The sequence below is a fragment of the Pezoporus occidentalis genome, unplaced genomic scaffold (assembly GCF_034315485.1).
Source record: "Pezoporus occidentalis ecotype Australia unplaced genomic scaffold, CSIRO_AGI_Poc_V1 ctg160, whole genome shotgun sequence".
NCBI classification, from domain to species: domain Eukaryota; kingdom Metazoa; phylum Chordata; class Aves; order Psittaciformes; family Psittacidae; genus Pezoporus; species Pezoporus occidentalis.
This window is the reverse complement of record NW_026913426.1, coordinates 1,545,595-1,566,215: the sequence shown is the minus strand read 5'-3', so window position 1 is coordinate 1,566,215 and position 20,621 is coordinate 1,545,595. Positions and strand designations below refer to the sequence as shown.

At 40.9% G+C, this 20,621-nt stretch overlaps 1 protein-coding gene and 1 long non-coding RNA gene across 3 annotated transcripts; both read right to left on the bottom strand.

Moving 5' to 3' along the window:
• Nucleotides 1-60: 60 nt before the first annotated feature.
• Nucleotides 61-9,504, bottom strand: UTP6 (UTP6 small subunit processome component). Of its 2 annotated transcripts, XM_062612648.1 has the most exons (19): nt 9,347-9,504; nt 9,163-9,247; nt 8,550-8,591; nt 8,370-8,462; nt 7,696-7,743; nt 6,803-6,866; nt 6,147-6,265; nt 5,476-5,553; nt 5,021-5,102; nt 4,464-4,545; nt 3,660-3,841; nt 2,966-3,045; nt 2,199-2,276; nt 1,850-2,029; nt 1,683-1,763; nt 1,390-1,499; nt 1,237-1,303; nt 875-947; nt 61-331 (listed from the first exon to the last, which is right to left on the bottom strand). In XM_062612648.1, the coding sequence occupies exons 1-19, from the start codon at nt 9,436-9,438 to the stop codon at nt 174-176; spliced, it is 1,794 nt and encodes a 597-aa protein (XP_062468632.1). In that variant the 5' UTR covers nt 9,439-9,504; the 3' UTR covers nt 61-173. The 2 variants fall into 2 exon arrangements, with proteins under 2 accessions (XP_062468632.1, XP_062468633.1); XM_062612649.1 differs by lacking the exon at nt 8,550-8,591.
• A 2,349-nt stretch (nt 9,505-11,853) lies between these two features.
• LOC134160546 (uncharacterized) lies at nt 11,854-20,119 on the bottom strand. The gene is made up of 2 exons (XR_009963593.1): nt 16,807-20,119; nt 11,854-12,455 (listed from the first exon to the last, which is right to left on the bottom strand). It is a non-coding gene; the product is annotated as an uncharacterized LOC134160546 (long non-coding RNA).
• Between the last annotated feature and the right edge of the window lie 502 nt (nt 20,120-20,621).

Genomic DNA, 20,621 nt, shown 5'->3' with positions numbered 1-20,621 from the left:
CCCCTGGCAAAAGCAACACCAGAAACAACTGCAATGGGACAGATTATTTTTTCACATGTGTAAGAATGTAAAGTTACATTTTAATGAGATCCTGGAACATATTTATTTTTGTACAAAGTTGTTAAAAAAATGTACACTGTCATGTTGTAGCTATTCATAATGTTTCATAATTTTCATAAATGTCCAGTTTGCAGTAAAGTATATTTGGAGACAAAGTCTTCCACCAGGTCCCCCTGCAACATCTTCATAGCTCGCCAGTGAATGCTCCCACAGTTTTCTGGTTTGCCTTGGGGATGATTTAACTCCTCTTTGATATAATCCAGCCAGAGATCTTTAATAGAAAAAGAAGTTCTGGTTATGTTTTGATTGGTATGAACAAACATACCAAACCTGACCTAGAAACGTTCTGTAAGTGTCCTTGATGTTAATGCAATGAGGTTTACTTTGGGAAACTACAGCCCCCTGCCCATGAGGACCAAAGCCTGGGTCCTATTTTCAGTGCAACAGTGATGTCTTAAAAATAATGCTGCAATAACTGTTTACTTTCTTAAAAGGAATACTGCAGAAATCTTGATTAGAAAAACACAGCCCCATAGTGTTTGCAAACCCAAACTCAAAGTGATATCATCTCCCTGCCAGCCAGAGTCAAAACTGTTTGGTTAGTTCTGCTGAAGCCATCCCCACTGTGAACAGCAACCCTGGGCTGAAAGTGAAGGGTCACTGCAGAGTGTCATTCTCTTAATGGCACAGAAGTGATAGGCTCCACTCTGCACAGCATTAATCACAAGGGCAGAACAAGCAGCTAACTTTTGAAATGAAGGGAAATAAAAGCAGCAGCAAGGAATGAATAAATAAATAAATAAAACCCCCTTACCAGAACCTGTTGAACCAAACTCTCTCAAGGCACGTTCATAGTATTCTCTCAGATGGAGCATTTTGCAGGATTCCTAACAAAGGAAGGTTTTAAAAGGCCATTTATTTTGTACAGAAGTGAATCTGCAGCTTGATTAGACTCGTACAAAGAAAAAGAGTCACGGTAATTACACGCGCACACGCACACTGCCAAAGATTAGTTACCATGGAACTTGGCTTTGTGTTCAATGCTATGAATCAACTTCAGAAGACAAATATGAACTGATCACAAACTAATGACATGACTCAAGCACTCCTATTTCCTATTTAAATCCAACATCAGACACGTATTTTACAAGTACAAGCCATTAATTAGATACTTACTTGCTCCTTTTCTATTTGGATCATCTTCTTGAAGAAGCCAAGTGAAAATGGCCGATTTTCACACAGGCTGAAGTAGAAACACAAGTAATTTTAGAATTCAAGCCTTTTAACACCTGCGCTAGAACATTCAGGTTTGAAGATTTTATTTGTCACCTGGTAAAGACTTTTTTCACTTTCTTATAACCGCCATTTCTGTAAGTCCAGTCAAGATACATTTCTTTCATAGTGGCAGATTCTGCAGGAGTTGTGGCCTGTAAGGATCTCTGCAAGTTTAAAAGGAAAAAAAGCTACAATTAAAAGGCTTATAAGCCTATGTCCAGCTGTTTTTTGGTAACATACATAGCTTTTAGTTGAAATTCTATAATTTGTTACGTGTTCCATCCACACCCACTGTTCCCAATTATTTACACACTGACATAAAAAGTAGACTTCTATTAGCTAAGTACCTGATAGAGGGCTTCTGTGTCCTCCTTGCTGTTTGTGCCTTCACTCCATTCCACCCAGAGGGTCCATAATGGCAAAGCACCCTGAAACGTAAGCAGGAGGGGAATCAAGTATCAGAGGTTTCTGGCCCAAGACTAATACATGGTAAGTCAATAAAACCAGCACAGACCTGAGATTTCATGTGCTTAACAGCTTCTTCAAAACACTGGGTCACATCGTCACACTTCAGCTGGATCAGCACCTGCAGCCTCATCCGCCAAGTTTCCACTGACTGGCTGAAGCGCTTAGTTGCAGCTGCTGCCACCTCTGTGGCCTTCTCAAACTGGCTGGACTCCAGTAGTAGTTGAACCTATAACCCAGCAGATACAGCTGATCACCACAAGACATTTTCAATACCTTGTTAAAAAGCAAGGTCTTGAATGCAATACTGCCCACCTTTCTATCTACTCAACATGGTAAAGACAGGGATGTAAGCAATGCAGGACAATCTCACAAGCTATTTTTCTGTCTGCTCTTACCCACTGCTTATAGAGAGCTTCTGGCAGCAAACTGGACTCGTGGGCTTTGCTGAACACACTCAGTGTCCTCTCCAGCCTCTAGAACCAACAGAGAAGAAAACAAAGTAAACATAGATGATTCCTGCATACACCAGATCCCACCATTACAAGAAGCCCAGCAGATTTTATGTATCAACACATCACTGAAATACAGTAAGTTATGTATCTAATGCTTTAGGTATCTGCATACATTCTAAGATAAGGGGGATGTCTGAGCATTTGAATTACATCTCTTCCTTAAGGAGTGAAAGAACAACATAGCAATGTTCTTTTACCGTATTAAAAGGGAACCAAACTGCCCAAGATCATTAGTTAATGCACTGAGTCGCACAAAAGCACTGATGTGTAATTAAGGCGTTCACATGCCAGCACCTAACTTAGCTTGGACTCATTTGCAGGAGTCCTTTTAATTCATCCTCTTCTCTGAACAACACAGATTCGCAGGACTTTCAGCGAACACGGACACATCTGCACTCTTAACTTTCACCCAAAGAGGTCACTGTACTTTACTGACAAGGCCGGTTTATATCAGGTTATTCATGTTCAGGCAGGCCACATGTGAGCCTGACAATAGAAGTGATCCCCTCCGATGGGGACTAAATGCTTTTTAATGATGGCCATGGGTATTTCTGATAAAATGTCAAAATACCTCTGCTTTGTCTGACAGATTACAGAAGTCAGTCAAAATAGGGATGATCTGTTACTATAATGTCCTAATAAGCTATTACCTTTTGCTTTAATCCTTGACTGTTGGTTTTTCTGTTGTATCTCTCTAAGCAAAAAGTGATGTAGCATTTCCACATCTCCTCTGGAGAATCAAAGACATAATGTCACACTTTACAGAATCACAAGAGTAAGCACAAATATTTATCTAAAAGGAATACAGAGAATCCAAGCACTAAGTGTTAATGCCAACTTTTATAATACAACATTTTAAAAGAGAGACCCCACATCCAAAACATGAACATTTTTAAATGGCTTCCTAGTGTAAGCTGCAGACAGTAACTCCTTCTAAAGAGCTGAGGCTTCAGCACATGGCTGTCACAACTGATGCTCAGTGCACCCTTTGCCTGTAGTTCTCAATGCATCTCTGCAAGAGAGAGGACGCTCACAGGCAGCTGAGAAAAATCCTTCTTTGTCTGCCTGACTTTAGGGCCAGAAGTATTATCAGAGGAATGGAGCCCCTCTCCTGTGAGAAGCTGAGGGTTGGGGCTGTCAGCCTGGAGAAGAGAAGGCTCTGGGGACACCCTGTTGCAGTCTTTCGGTACTTAAAGCTTATAAGAAAGATGGGGACAGACTTTTTAGCAGGTCCTGTTGCAACAGGACAAGGGGTAATGGTTTTAAACTAAAGGAGGGCAGATTCAGTATAGAGTACACTCAAGTAACAGGAAAACATGTTAAAATGCAGTCAGAACTTCTCACCTGTTGGCACTGCTCCCACTGCCTCTTCAAAGACTGCAGAGCACCGTTCCTCTCTCTGGGTCATTTCAGTTATTTTCATCTGCTTTGTGGTTTGTTTTGTGGATTGCTTGGATTCCATCTCCAGCTCACGACGGGCCATGTAGTCCCATGTAAGAGGATCATCAGCATACCTGGTCTGCAAACTAAACACACCTTGTCTGTAACAGCCCTCAACCACCATTCTTCTTTTGCTTAGAGGGGCTGTTGTATTTGTATAGAAATGTCTTTGATTTCTAAGTAACCAAATGCCAGAGGAAAAAAACATTTTAGCTTCCCATAAGAGACAGACAAAATATAAGCCTATTTTGGGGTATTATTTAATATGGATGTTCTCCAGTAATAGAATAAACTGGACAGGAAGCTTTTGAGAGAGATCTTTCAAGAGAGGAACAAGTGGAGATACTGAAGATGCAGGAGAACCACAAAGTACATTAGGAAAATCCACAGTTCCTGCAATCAATTCACAGAAAAGGACTGCAGTAGTTATTCAGTGACAACTATATTTTATCTACGTTTTTCTTAGCAGCTTCTCAAAGCCCTTCTGAAGTTATACACAAGCATCCTTTTCTAACAAGCATGCTTGCCTCATGTTTTGTTTTTGTTAAAGCATTTCCTAGAGGCCTTAACATTCTATTTCTCTAAAGGAACAGCTTTCAGTTGTTAACCTGTCAACCCACTATCAATTGGAGGAGTTATGAGAAGTGTTTCTTAAAAAAAACAAACAAAATGAAATAAAAATACCCACAGTACAAAGCCAAACCTCACCTTTCCAGGATTTCTTTTTGCAAATCTTGGGTAAAATCAAAGAGCTTTGCAATGGAAAGCACAGCCAGATGGAACTCAGCACCTGCATTTCAAGAGGAACAACAAAAAATAGTATCAAATTATTATTATTATTCCATAGAATTATGAAATTTTACCAAGCCTGGTTAATTTAAATAACCTGGTTTATTTTTAGTCTGAATTCTTACTTCTTTGTCGTAAGTGCTGATTAGTTGTGATCTAATGTGCAGTAAACAACAAAGCAAAAAAGGTGTAATTCTGAACTGCCCTCCCCTTGGTGTTTTTAAACAAACAAGTTTGGAGGCTCTAAGCCCAGCATCTATGTCACTTCAGCCCAAAAGCCTGCAGAAAAGCTTTGAAAATCAGAACTATCAGCACTGTTAATTTATATCTTGGCATTATCTAGGTTCTGCTGAAGAAACAGGATATTTGAAAATGTATCTTAGTGCGTACACTGGAGCTAAGTCTATCTGTATGACCCACTAGAGAGCTGAGTTAAAGGTGACAATTTTCCTAATGAATAAGAAACATTAAATCACCTTTAATTTTCTCAGCAGCATCCCTGAAGATTATGCGAGCCATTTCCCCATTGAGAATCTCTTCAGAATAACTGAATTCCCCCTGTAATATCAAGCATAACATCATTGAAAAAATTGGTTTCCTCTCAGTTACCATTTTTTGCAAACACGGAAAAAACATCAGCAGATATTAATGTTTTTCTTGATCTAATTTGCATAACTGTGAAGAAGTACAAGATAGTACATTTAACTATTCTTTTTCAGAAATTACTAATAACTTTCCAACTGTGGAATGTAACAAAAGACTTTATAAGTGTAAAGAAAAATCACTGTATGAAGTATTTGAGCTGAGCATCAGCAAATACTTAAAACGCTTAACAAAGGCACAATACAGGAACAAAAGCTTTCCTTGAGCTGTTGTCAAAGAAGCCATTAATACAGATTCCTTAGAACTGCACATTCACCTGTGAACCTACCAAGTTCATCTTTGCTTGTTCAAATACTTTCTTTTCCTTCCTCTGTTTTTCAGCATTCATCAGCTCCATTCTGAAATACTGCAAGAGAGAGAATAAAATCAAATGATTGTGGGGGTGGTAATAAATCATAAACCATCTGAGCCTAAAAATGGGGTAAAGCAGACTCTGAGGAGCTACATATCAGACTTTGTCAACACCCCACATATGTCCGAGAGCCCCAGTTTTTGAAGGTCTGTGCATCTACATATCTGCCCTACAGATTTATTCTGAAATTTCCCACATGCAGAAACTAACACTTTTTAGTCATTCTTTAAACCTTAACTTCCCCCCAGAAACCCCCACGTTCCCTAGCAAAGGCTGGGGATGGCAGATCTAATCTAGAGAACTCCTAGCAGACCTTACAGCACTTTAAGAACGGAATTTGACACATTTATCTTTAATCAGTGTAAGCCCCTCACTTTGCGTACATAAACGTAGGATTTGCTAAACTAAAAATTGGTACCAGTACAAAGTTTGGGGTTAGTTGCTTTGGTTTATCCTTTTTTTTGACAACATTCCCAAGTGATGAGGGAACAAGCTTTTTCCAGTTTTCTCAGAATGATCTCAGATATGCTGGACTCGCTTGCCCTGATTAATCAAACAACTGGTCGTAGAAGAAAACCAGAACTCACCTCTTGGTAAAGTTTTGGGCACTCTGGGTGGAAGCGCAGAGCACGAAGGAACAAGTGCCTTGCACTTTCTGATGAGAGTCGTGTCTCCATTTCCCATTTTGCTGCCATAATCCACAGTGCTGCAATAGGTAATACAAATTAATTCATTCTAAGGCAAAGCAAGTGGCTGGTCATGAGAACCTCTTTTGAAGCTGCTCTCCAGCTTGGTTTTGTTTGATGCACCCACCCCATAAGCTTAGCTACAGACTAAGACTGATTACCTCCTATGTAAAACCAAATTAAAGGACAGATCTAAGCAGCGAGGCAGATACAGGAAGTTTACTCTTGAATAGCTACAGATCCAGTGATTTATAATGATGTCTTCAAAACCCAAAAAGCAGTCTTGAGTATTCAGCATCTCCCACCTCCAAAATATTTAGCTAGACCTCAGTCTAGCTGGGAAATGGTCATTCAGACCTTGAAGCCTCCTACTTCACATCCCTTTTTGATTGCTCAGTACAACACCTATCAGAGCCCTTTTCTCTGAAACTGCAGCAAGGCAAAGAAAGCAGAGCAGGAAGTTTTACCCTAGCAGCTTTAACTAAGCCCTATGAGAATTTAAACCAGCACCATACCATCTATATTGAGACATTTATGCAGCACTTGTTTCATTTTACCTGGTTTATTGGGGTGAATGGCCAGCAGGGAAGAGAACACCTTACTAAGCTCATGTTTTGCATTCTGTAAAAGAAGTTTTGTTTTACTCACTCTAGTACCATCCAACCACCAGCACCAAAGTTTCATTATGAAAGGTTACAAGTTGTAATGCAACTGTACTGGAAAAGACACTTCTCGACCACTTTATCTTCAGTAGCAAGTTTTCATTTTTGTTCAATACTGACCAGCTTTCAAATGTTAGCAGGCTTGATCAGCACAGTTAACTCAAACCTTTATCAACTACATAGCCAACACCAATGTGCCCTAAGCCACAAACATACAGTCTCACTGACTAGTTTTGAGGTAAAAGACTGCACTTCTTACTTTGGCCGCTTGGCATTACTCGGACAGGGTCACCTTCTTCAGCACAGGACAGACAATGACAGAATGTTAATCATAACCTGAAGACTTGCACAGGTAAGTTTACAAAGTACTGAATTGCGAGAATTATACTTTTCCGCATATAAGAAATGTAAGAAATGTTTGGAACAAAATCACAATTCATGGACAGGTGACCCAGTCATTCCAGCAAAGGTATATCCAATATTAAAAGTATATCCAAATACAAATCCAATATTCAGCTTCTCCCAAACCAAACAGTATTCCAGATTCAATGCACTCAGCTTCACCCCTGTCACCTGCAAGCATGTTTCATACTAATTCATTCCAAGTCAAATTCTACACTTACACCAGTGAAAAACCCAGGCAGCTCCAACACTACTGTCAAAATTATTTCAGTATTACAGCATGTGGCAGTAAAGTCTGTACCCCTGTCATGTAATTCAAGTTCCAGGCACCTGATTAAGAACCAGTCCAGCACTTCACAGATAAAATCAGCATTTTGAAAACTCACCCACTGTTTGCAAAATGCAACATGTGAAAGCCAAAGCTGGATATCTTCCTGTTGGAAATGCAAGGGGGAGAGAATCAACCTTACAATAAGGCAAGCACAAAATCAGTTGCACATTGACAAGCAAACAATATGCCCTTGGTCTGATGACTTGGCGTACAGATAGAAGGAATTCTGAATGTCAAATCCCTTTTTTTCCCCACAGATCTTCAAATTCCTCCAGAACATCCCAAGCAAACAACCTCCTCATCTCAAGACACTGCCTCTAAGCCTCTCCAATCAAATCTATGTTACACTGAACCCAATACAGAGCTCACTGTAACGTGTCCTGAGACACACATGTATCAAGACAAGCTTTTCCTGAAGCAGCTGAAAGTTTTTCCTCATTCCGTTTCCTAGTCCTTACAAGCAGACAGACCAAAGTCACACTGCAGTACGTGCTCTAGACAGTTGAGAAATAATGACTTGGGAATGATAAAATTTTGTTTATATATGAAAAATGTTTATCCCAAACAAATTATCTCCTTCTAGGGCACTGCGAACTGCAAGACCAAACATCCACTTAGTTTTTCTGCTACGTTCTATATTACTGCAAATATTGGTGGCAATAACAAGGTGATCATTTTACACACCAAAAAGGCATTTTTCAATCTATCAATACAAATAAACAAACTTACTTTCCATTTTCCTGTAGCACGCTTGAAGAGGCAATGGACTCTGTGCAGAATAGAGTTCTCAATTTCATCCTTCTTAAACGAATACCCAATGCGCTAGGAGGCAAAACGGAAATATTAGTTTTACTGCAATAGCAAATTTGACATAAAGGATTTTGCACAGTGAATAACTGACAAACTTACTGCTCTTCGCTTCTTGATCAGCTCCAGCAGATTAACTTCATACTAGAATGGGGAGGAAAAAACCCAAAACATTTAAAAGCAAATGAGGAAATGCATAAGAATAAGCAAAAAACTACAGATCAAGATTTTTATAGCTAATCAAGTGGGCAATAAAATTCCATCCAGGAAAGCTAAAGTTACAAGTTTTTGGCCGGATCACTACATTTCTAAGGCTGACTGAAACTCAGTACTTCTACTGCGCATGGCATTTCTGACTTGAGCTATTAGCATCTCATACTCATCGAGTCACAATGCACAAGCCAAACTTGTAACACTTCAAGAAATTAATTACACTGAACTGCAATCTGCACATCACATCAGGGAACTGGGATTTCTGCATCCCTGCAGAGAAAAGAAACTATAGGGAAAGGCCACAATAAGAAAGAGTCCCTCGTCCCAAACTGGCTGCGCTGCATACTCTAGTGTGTCCTGATTAAGCGCCTGTGCTAATAAACGACTTCCAAGGGAACACCAGGGCCCCGTTTCCTACGTGGGTAACTGCAAGACCCCTTCACTTCTAACTGAGCTGGATCTCCACGGCGGGTTCGCACGCCCCGCTATCAGCAAAGCCTACCTGAATGTAACTAATGAAGTCCTCTTTCCGCAGCGCTCGCCGCTGTATCTTGTACTCCAGAGCCGAGGCCTTCCTCAGGACGGCCCTGCGGGAAGGGGCCATCAGCGAACGCATCCAGCCCGGCCGCCCCGGCAGCGCTCGCTACCGTTCCCCGTGCAGGCGGTGCCGCCGCCTTCCAGCTCACCTGATCTCCTTCCGCGTGAAGAGCCCGACCCGCTCCAGCTGCTCCAGCTCCGGGATGCGGTCCTCCAGCCGCTGCTCCACACGCTCCGCCATGGCTCCGGCACCACCCGGGCCTCACGCGTGCGCCCACACCGCCGCCACTGCCGGCCTTCCGGGGCTGGCCCGCGCCGCTCTGCCGCCCCCTGCTGGCTGCGCCGGCCTTTCGCCGGGTCCAGGTCCGGGCGGTGAGCAGCGTGTGTGGTGTCGGCCCCAACGGAGGCGGGCACATGGCTTCGGGTGGGATTCCTACCGGGATAAACCGCTCCTCCAGGCTCCACGGGACTTTAATTCTGGGATTAACAACAACATTGAGTCCAGAGGAGGCCACAAAGATGCTCCGAGGGCTGGAATACCTCTGCTATGGAGACAAGCTGAGAAAAGCAAGCTCTGGGAGACCTTAGAGCAGCTTCCAGTGCCTAAAGGGGCTGATAACAAGCTGGAGAAGGGCTTTTGACAGGGGCATCTAGGGACAGGACAAGGGGGAATGGCTTTAAAATGACAGAGGGGAGAGTGAGATCAGACATCAGGATGATGTTCCTGTGGTGAGGATCGCTCCCTCACGGAGGAAGGGGCAGCAGCTGTTTCTCAGACAGCAAGCACATGAGCAAGAGGACTTCTGGCGTGGCACTTTTTATATCTAAGAGCCAAAAAAGCTGTGGGTGATCCTTCCCTTTTCTGATAGTAAAATGGCTTCAAGCATGGTGCTGAGGACAGAGCGAGAACGTGAGCAACTGACTTCTGTTAAACACCCATAAGACAAAACATAAGAACAACCAAGAATAGTCATTTTTTTTTCACCTGCCATGACTTGGATTCATAATGGTTCTTGTCAACATTAGGCACCAATTAAAACACAAGTGAATTCTTAGTGGGAGAGGTTTAGCAGCTTTTCACTCTGACAGGAAACAGTTGACACTGTTTTCCCAGAAGTGATTGAACAGGAAATGGAGAGTCACCATCCAGCCACAAGACCAAGAGCTGCAGTCTGCTGCGTCCAGAGCATGGTGGCTGGGGCAGTTCTGAACCACAGCTGCCTGGAGCAGAGGGACCCCTTAACCACTGTGCAGGAACAACAGCAGTTCCCAATGCCACTGTCCACCCTGGAGGCTTCCATGTCCTACGCTGCACTGCCATAACCCGTGGGTCTGCACATCACAATGCTAGCCTGTCGCCTTTATATACTATCCATTTACTACCAACTTTATACACTTAGAATATTCACACTAGAATTGGCAAAACTCAGTTAGTGCCCCAGAGCCATCCTTGCAGCAGAAGGAGGAACTCCCCACAGTAAGGACAGACAGAGCAGGGATCAGAACAGCCATCCTGACATATGCCAGCTTCACGTGTGAGCCAGCGCCTTCAACGTCCTGGGGCCTAAATGTCAGTGAGTTTACCTCCCTGAAGTTCAGCTTCTAGTAAAGCAGCACAACAGGTAATCCTTCCCAAAACGGTAGTGTAGAATGTTATTCATCATCATCAGAAAAAGTTCTTAAACATATTTGGTTTCTTTTTTTGGAGATTGACCAGCTCAAGCAGATTCTTGAGTAATTCAACAGGCTACTAAAATAGTACTACAGGAGTACACTGGGCCTGAAAAGCTACATTAGCATACTGAATCACTAAGCAAGAATGTGATTGGAATTGCTACAGTTGATGGCTTAACTTCAGTTATGTGGGTATTTCTGCATCTGACTGCATGATTTTCTACTGTAAAAGCATTCTCTGTTTAGAGCTTATTTGTCTCAGTGCACTTAGATCACAACAGTTACACAAGCAGACCATGTGCAGTGCAGGAATTCAAAGCTTAAAAGGTTGATATCAGTCATTACCGGGAAACATCCAGGAAATTCTATTTCTGTCTTCTTGCTCTTCTCATTCTTTAAACACTGATGTCTCCTTCGGCTGAAAACCAGCAACTGTGAGATACAAACATGAACAAGTCTTCTGAAACGTACTGGTTGATCATTCTGTCAGTCTGAAAATACTGTTTTGTGATCAACTCCCAGTGAGTTGGGAACCCCACCACCAAACAAACAAGCCATGGCTGTTTTATTAACACAGATGATAGAGAAGTCTGTGTACCTCAAAGGGCAACAGCAACCTCCACCTTGAGTAGTGCTGCTGGGAGAATTCAGCTGTATGGACATATCTACCAACAGGTCTTTGACACATGTGAGAGCTGTCCACAAACTACCCCCACACGGGTAACAATGTGTGCCCAGCAATGCCTCTGAGGGCATTAAATCCCTTGTTAGCACTTGTCAAAGCACCACAATATCATCCCATAGAAGCATATAGGCACAGCACAAACCACTCTGCAGGACCCATCACTGCGGGACTCAAAGGAAGAAAGAATGGTGTGCACCAAAACAATAGACTCCCCAAGTTTCCAGTTTAGGGGCCCAGTATTTCCCACTCAAAACCACAGGCATAAAGTGTGTAACAGTAAGATTTAAAGTACTGAACTTGCTGATGACTTCATAGGATTATTTACAAATCAAATAGATCACAAACAGACTGAAAACATTGTGTGTTCCTTCAGAAATCCCTCCTTTCCTGTAAATGGAACAAGCACAAAAATACAAATGCCTTTCCTTTTCTTCCTCCCCAGCAAAACAATCCTTAGAACAATTAACATAACGGACTGTCAGAAGTGTTCAAACCAAAGTGACAAACGCAGTGAGTGGCAGGCAAGCCCAGCCCGACCCACCAGAACACTGCATGAAGGATTTGTCATGCAAATCAAAATGGAACCTGACATGCTCTTTGTTCATTTTCCTTTCAAAAAATCTACTTTAAATGCCTCCCATGTGCCTTGTTTTGGAAGCTGACATTCCAAATGCATCAGTGCAAATTAAGGGCGGTATCCATTACCAATAAAGACGTTGAGATACAGAGAGTTTCAACAAACCTTATTGGGAAGACTGGAGGGAGAGCTGCTGCAGTTTGCACCTGTAGGGTCACTCTGTTTGCTGCTGCTGCTTTTACGAAGCGTCTTTAGAGAAACTCCATCATTTGCAGGAGAAGTTCTGGCAGGCTGTCACAGCTTAATGTTTCTAGATTATAGTCTGCAAGCAATGGATATACTGTGAACTAGGAATAACAACAGTGTTCTTGCTTTAAGTCTTATCTATATTAAAATGCATGATGGTTAATGGGCATATTTAATATTTAATTAAATATTAAAAATATTTAAGTTATTGATATAGATGTATCTTGTTTATTTCAGCAGGTTTACTACCTGAATGCATAAACAATTACAACTCTTTAGAAGATGCCACCAGACGTACAGTATTTCACAGTTAGCTTGCACTATATGAAGATGCCTTTTAAACAAGAGTGGTGTTCTGAGCTCATGAAAATAACAGGGAAACTTCTGCTAAGCCAAGGCAGGGGTTCAGCCTTAGGGACACGTTGTTAACAAAGCCCTCAAAGCATTTTCTGAGCATGTGGGGCTTTAGTTTAAAAATATATGAACACAACTGATAATAAAGCAGCTTGGAATTTACTCTATAAAATAGCCTAACACAAACTTAGGGCTATATTAACTTCCCTAGTTTTGTTACTAAAACAATTTACATGATGATTTGGTTTCACTTCTGCCAAAACCAGCAGTCAATCTCCATCAACAGTGCATCATCACTGCAGTTTCACCCCGAGCCTCCAAAAACTTATATTGGAGACTATAGAGCTGGTCAGTTGGGCTCCTCCATACCTACATTAACACTGGTACATGTACCCATCCTACATCAATGTTATTTTCATCATTCTGGCAGACAGATGCTTGTCTTTGTCAATGCATTGCATTACTCTTGCAGCATTAGAGCTGAATGATTCCTGGAATTTCATTCACTTATCTTTTCCTCAACTATTATTGGTTAAAAAATCCCAAACCATTTTCATTCAATGCCTTAACAGAACTATTATCTGACAATTTACTCTTACATATAGTCTCTTGAAAAAGACAAGACCTTTACATTCTTCTTTGCTTTGGCTCTGAACTTGGAATTTTTATGAATCAGATTTTTCCTCCTACTCATTTTGAGGCATTCAGCTTCTTTTCAACTGCCCCCAAGTCTGAACATCTATACATGGGGCATTTTCAGTGAGGGGGAATTGCTTCCATGCCAGTTCACATCTGGTACTCACTACAAGATCCATATGTTTATCCAGGGCCTCCAGAGGCTTGTACAGTAGTGGCTATAAGTATGCCTTTTAATTCAATTTTGTCATTTGGCTGGTTAGTAAGTAGTTGTCAGTCTGTCTAAATGCAGCAGGGCAGTTATAACTGGTCAGTCATCATATTCTAGTTGTCAATTCATAATCCAGTGGAATATCAGTCACATTTCAACTATTTAAAACTATATCAGTCATTTCCTACATCCTCTTAAATTGTCAAATGCATTGCTTAAGTAACTTTAATTCAATATTATTTTCTGCATGTACATTTGTACTTAGGATTGTTGCCAAAGCTCTGGAGAGCAGAGTCCTGCTAATCTTTATTTATCTCACTAACCTGTCTAGGTATGAAAAGCAGTGTAACTGTGGCATGGCCTTGGATGACCTACCAATATTGTAAGTAACAAGGCAGCTAAAGATAGAACTTCCTCAGAGCAAAGTGTCATATCTTTTAAACACAGAGATGTCAGTTCCAGCATCAATTAAACTGACATGCCAAAGAGCATAAAATATGCCATATACAGATTTATTTCTCCTTCCAAAAAGTGGGACTAGGATTGCTCACAATTTGCCTCCTGCTATGTTTCTTACCTCCTTCTGTGGAGATGCGCTTAGCATGATAAAAGTACACGGTCATGGCAACAACCAGTAAAACTGCTTCGGGAGTAAGGATAATTTAGATTATCGTGTGCAGAATCATATATCCCAAGCAGCATTCTGAAAACAAGATAAACTCTTGTCAAAGCCTTCTGAAGCAACCTCTAGCATATAAACCCACAGATAATGTGGTAACTTGCATATGACACTTAGATAAGCTCTCCTGTGTGTGACTTTCATATGCCTAAATGGAAAACACTGGGAAAACAGTCTCTGCCCTGATCTTATCATTTATGTAATTGCTGATGATAAAATTCAAGCTCCTTATCTTGTTAACCTGTACTTGGTTTAGCCACAAAAGAGAGAATCAGTCGCTGTCAAAACTTACCCCTTATTTAAAGTTGAAATTAATCTGCAAGCTAATTAATGTGAGGTTTCATTTTACTATTTATTGACATATTCTTTGATCCTCCCCATATTTTTCTTTCTGATTGATTGAAGCTTTTATTCTTACACTGCCAACAGACCCCTTTGGTGAGAAACTTCTATTTACACCTGCAACTGACTTAATTCTCACATCTTCCCAACAGTTTCTCTTTAACCTGCATTTCTGAGTTTAATACTTGAGTTTCCATTGGAAGTGTTTCAGTTGCTGTATCTGTGGCAGTTTCCAGGACTCAGTTTAGGGAACACAATTCCTGAAAGTTCACTTAGAATTATTAGTTTTTCAGTAAGTACCACATATGCTATGTCTCTGAAAATACAGCATGATCTAGTGTGATTCCTATTCTATTTCCATGTATTAAGCATTTAAATGTCAAGATTTGGCATAGCTTTTTGTGTGTTTTGTTTGGAATCACACATTAAATACATTGTAGTGTGGGTGGGGGTTTTGTGAGTTTATTATATAGGAGGTCTACAGATTTTCTGTTAAAAAGTCCAACAACTCTGGATTAACATATTAAAAGCTGGAGTTTTCTGAAGCTCACGTTTAAAAAGGGGGCTCATGGCAAAGATCCAGTTTCTCTGAGGACAAAAGGGACAAGAACTGTTCTACAGTTCACCTCAAGCCCCTTCATTTCTTCAAACAATTACAAATGTGATGAAGACATTCATAATGAAGGGCACAGACCAACCATTAAGCCAGATCAGGTCTCTTCCGAGTGCTGTGTGAGCTTCCTGAGCAACACCAGTCCTTCTTCTGCACAAAGACTCCACGAGCCCTTTTCCCACCTATAGAGTCTTTGGTGCTACATGGAATTTATTCAGGTTTCAACAAAGGGAAATAGCACTGCCTTGCTTTTATTCAGCAGACACTTCCCTTGATTTTGATCTAATCTTATATGAATAAAGATCTTGTTTTAAACTTTGCCTTTAAAACTAAGTGGCTGTTATCCAGAACTTACTGATTTTACCTTACAAACCTTATTTTTAGTTCCTTGTATGAGATGTCTTTTTCTGTAATAAATGCTTTTACTGTTAGTACATTTCTGGGCTTGCAGTTAAATCATCCTAAGAGATGTCCTACCTTTCTAGACCAAATCAATATATTGGGCCTAGGCTTTTCATAACACTTTCAAAACAATTCTGCTATTTTCCATCCACTGTCTAAACACTGAAGACAAACACTACTGCTAAAAAGCCACCAAGCAAAAATAAATCATTACTGAAAATCAGTAAATAAATTTCATTGTAGAAGAGTAATTAAAAATATATTAAAACATCACTCAAAGAACTCCAGGAAAAAACTCATGAGCACACATTTCTACTAAGCAATAAAAACTAATAATTATTACTTGTTGTTCACCATGTGAATGCAGAAGATAGGTGACTCTGGTGCAAACCATCCTGTGCACTCAGTTTTCACTCTCTACACTAACTCAAGACACATAAGCAACCTGCTGGCTGAAAGCTGAGCATTATGGGTGCATTAAGGTTCCCTGAGGGCCAAGTTCCTTGAGTGCTGTGCTCCTGGAATACATTTGAACAGCTCTGTACAAAAGCAGTCCCCAGCCAAACACAAGAATGAGAATCACAAGTGGCTGCACTGTCAATCTCCCACACATACTGCATTCACAGCTATACATCAAAATGCTTTCATTGCTATGCAAGATCTTAGCTCTTCCCTTTGCCATGCTTCAGTACAGTTGTTCACTTAAAGTTTATTTTCTCTTTTCTTAGTTCTTTGCTTATAAAAGCAGGGCAGCACTAGATATTAACATGCAGAAAACCAAACGGAAACAGAGAGCTACCACCCCAACAGCAATATGATCCTGCCATCCTAAATATACTCAGTACTCCTCCGACCTGCTCTCACACCTTTACCCGGGAAGCTGCAGCTACTCCCTTTCTCCAGCTGCAATATTATGTAGCCTCTGTTTATAAGAGACTGGGAAAACACAAAGTGGGAGTTGACTTCTGCTTTCCAAGTAGGGAGGGAAAAGTACCTTATCTAATAATTTCCATAGCGTGTTACTGCTGATTGACATCAAATCAGGCTGAAAGTAAAGAATATTAACTGAAAAAATGAATTAATAACTCTTGCAGATGAAATTAACTCAGCATCTAGTGAAGTTTATTTGTGTAAGCGAAGGAAATTGCATCTGCATTTGGAGTACAGTGATAGAGCTGTGGGATCCATACCTTCCCATCTATACATGAAGTAGTTTTATTTGTCTCGGTTCTACAGCATTTGTGTATTCTCACTCCTCTCATGGAATACCTGGGTTTGGTGGTCTGGACAGAGAGTGTGAAGGAGAACCTGGAAGCATGAAAAAAGAAAGAAATAAAGTTTGGGTGTAACCATAGAAGTGCAGGTCTCTTCCATGCCAGATGCCCTTGAATCCCACTGAACGTGCTTGCTAGCTTGAGGCCAAAATAAAGAACCACAGCTACCCAGAACACTGGCTGTGAGGTTGTTATGCTCAGCAGCACCCTGAATAGCACACTTCAGCTCCTTCCCAACGTGATACAATAGCACTCCCTGATAAATAGTGACACTGGCTGTCGTAGTGGCCTCAATCTGTAAGCAGCTTTTAAAAAAGATTGACCAAGAGGTCATATTCACCTAGTCAGCATTACTTTTTTGTTCCAAAGTTATATTTAAGTTCTCAGAAGCTAAGCTAGATGTGTAGTAGTCTTTGGTTAGCTACTAACAATCTGTATAGACAGACCTGTGTTTAAAGGTGAGGAAAACAGTGTAATACTGATAGAACTTTCCTTTAGACTGAGCTCCAAGTATACAGGTACTTATTTCCCCTCTAAAAAAAAGGATTTACTTTGTAAATACTCCTGTGCTGAGAGTAATTCGGAGGACTGGAAGCTGGAAAGTAGCTGTGGTTATAGAGGTACTACAGGCAACCAAGAAATGCATGTAACTATGAAATGAAGAAACATTTCAGGAAGTGCTATTTATGCATGTATATTATGCACTTCTTCATACATATCTGAAGAGGTAAAACTTGTTGCAGTTTAGCCTGTCAAGATGACAGGAACACTGGGTACATACCGGCTGCAAAAATCCCTTAGGAAAAAGGGATCCAGAAGTAGCATATGCTTTCAATTTGCAGGAAGCAAATCTGATCTTTTGAATATCAAACACAAATCCCACCAACAGCACATGAAAACAAGAACGGATTGGCCATCTTGAGACATAAATCTGACATATCATAAAGGCACCTTTGTCAGCTACTTCTGCTTTCGCTGCCAGGGGTTTGTTCCAGGCTTGGTTTGCAAGTGGTTGTTTCTTCCATTTATCATATTAAACTGTTTTTTTGCATTATGTGATTTTTATATATTTATAGCAAAAAAAAAAAAAATACACTACTTGTCATCATCTTTTACTTTGTAAATTTTATGAGTTGCTAGGAATTTCAGTCAGGTACACTGTACTTCACTGCTTGTCTTTTTTAGATACTTTATTAGAAACACATTTTCATTGGCTTTGCATGCACCCTGTCATTTGCTACCTATGGCCAACTTATTACTGTTACCTCGTGTATATAGATACAAGATATTACTTTTTAATAAATGCATGTATAAAGTACATAGGGACTCTATTAACAGGCAGGTCAAGGACATAACATTTTCATGCCTCAGCTCATTTCTTCTGAAGAAACCATAATGATTTTTGTCTTTCTAGAAAGGAATATATATTTTCTTGCTTCTGTGCAAAATAAGTAGAAGTTACTTGCTGTGTTATGCCCTGTGCTCTTTTTAGCCATATGCACTATGAAGCCCCAAATGTGACATCTCAAAGTTGTTAAGGCTTTTTCAGCTGAACGTATCTCATCAATGGTCTACACTCTTTAAGTACACCTGAACAGCCCAGGGCAGCAGATCTAAACAAATAGCTTAAAAAAATTACAAGTCTCTCTACCAGATAAGGAAAACAGGCTCACAGTGTCAAAACTCCCCTATTTGACAGTCAGTCCTATGCTTCCAGTGGGCTCATACGCACACAGTGTGTGTGGGTGTGTGTGGCACCGTCCTGTCCCATTCAAGGCTAGAATCTCAACCTTAAATTCCTCTGTTCACAAGCAGATCCCACTCCAATGCCAGAGATTAATTGCCTAATTATCTTGCTTACTCCTCCTTGGAAGGTTGCCCTCTGGCTCCTCCTCCTGGTTTTGAAATTTAGAAGGATGAGCCACCAGAAGCAGCAGCGGCTTGTAAACAGTAGGGAGGTAACAGTTATAGATTTTAGGCAATGAACACCTTCCAATGACAAAATTGCTGCTATAAAACATTTAGGAGCCTTTCTCACACATAATATGATATTTTTTACCTTCTGTCACTTGACACAGGCTATCACTGACCTCAAGATCAACTCCCGATCATGTAAAGATGCTCTTCATTTGGTGTGCTGTTGCTATCTAGTCTCAGTTCAGAAGATTGTTCCAATGCATCCCAGGAAGTCCCTGGGTATAAGTGAAGAACCTACATGTAAGGTCCTTAGAACCATACAGTGCATCAACCACTAAAGAAATATTCAGCCACAACAAATGAGATGCTGTAGAGAAATTGAGTAGAAGATAAAAGATCAAGAAACTGGAATACTAAGCAGAGACATTATTATGATAAGCAGGATATGATAAGCAGAATTATGATAAACAGGATCAAATTGTGTAACAGGATATGTTAGAAATAAGTTTCTATTTGGAGGGAAGAACAAATAGAATGTAGGTGAACTGTGACAAAGATGAATTCCTAAAAATGTAAGGAAATTAAGGTTGAAACTAATTACAGAAAAGGTGGCATCTAAAACATCAGTGTCTGATAAAAATGGAAGGAAAGAAGAGTCATTTAAAGAAAAAAAAAAGCTTAAGGAAAGAAAAGATCTTTTCAAAGGGAACATGAAAGGTAAATGATGCAGCACTAAAAGGGGATGTAACTGAAAAATAACATTAACGTTTCAGATATCAAATAAGTATAAATATTAAGGATTTGTAAAAAAACAAACTGGGAGGGGAATAGTAGCTGATAAAGACTTACTTATCTTACTGATATATCTTACTTACATAGGGTGTATATACATACATTTTCTTAAAATAGAAGAAGGTTAATAACAGACAATTGAGACATCCCATTAGAAGCCCCCTCTGTTGATAATGGAAGGCACATTTACAGCATGGCTTTGACATACGGTTTTCCTCTTCATAAGTTAATTTTGGTTAACACTAGGAATTAGGAGATGGTATAGTGCCAGCATCACAGTTGTATCTGGTACCATAACTCGAGGCCGTTTCACACGTAGGCAATTTTTACCTTACCTTGTACAATTACTCTTCAAGTTTAACGAAAGGAAGCAAATCAAATGGGATGGCTGTCAAAGCCTTTTATGGACTGAGTTTCTCACACCACTGGTAAGGACTTGATTAACTAAAGCCAGGTCTGAATTTCCCCACTGCACTTGGACTCTACTATGTTTCATCACACACAGTGAGGCAGCCCAAGAGCACACGACCGCCTGATGCTGCGCATGTGCCCGGCCACACGAGGGCAGCTGTCAGGATGCTGAAGGTGGCCACAGTGGCACAACTTTCACTTCCACGAGGGCTCTGAGGTTGTCATTAAGCTGAGAAAGGTGAGAATAAGACTGGACAGAGACATTTTACCTCAGCCTTCAAGTCTCCCTGCACCTGTGAGTGGTTTCTTGTGCTGTCCTGAGGAAACCTCATGCTTCATCAAGGTCAAAGCTACGGGACACTGGCAGGACCTCCCGTCCGACCCAATATAATATATTTTTATACCACAAAACCGATTTATGCTTCTATTCCCACTATTTTGGCTCTTTCAACGACCAAACCCCAGCTTCAGCTGGCATCCCCTCAGCGGCCCCGCCGCGCAGGGGACGGCTTCCCGACCAACAACTTGTGCGGCCGCGGAGGCTGCGGGACAGAGCCGCGGATCTGCGGGTGAAGCGCCTGAGGGGTGCGAGGGCAGAGCCGGCGCGGCGC

Bases quoted from the DNA above. Each gene is read 5' to 3' on its own strand.
- UTP6 (XM_062612648.1), bottom strand. From the start codon at position 9,438: ATGGCGGAGCGTGTGGAGCAGCGGCTGGAGGACCGCATCCCGGAGCTG. The intron at 6,266-6,802 runs GTAAAATGAAAC...TACCTATTGCAG, and splicing joins CATTCACCCCAATAAACCAG to CACTGTGGATTATGGCAGCA. The intron at 1,304-1,389 runs GTGACAAATAAA...TTTCTACTTCAG, and splicing joins GTGAAAAAAGTCTTTACCAG to CCTGTGTGAAAATCGGCCAT.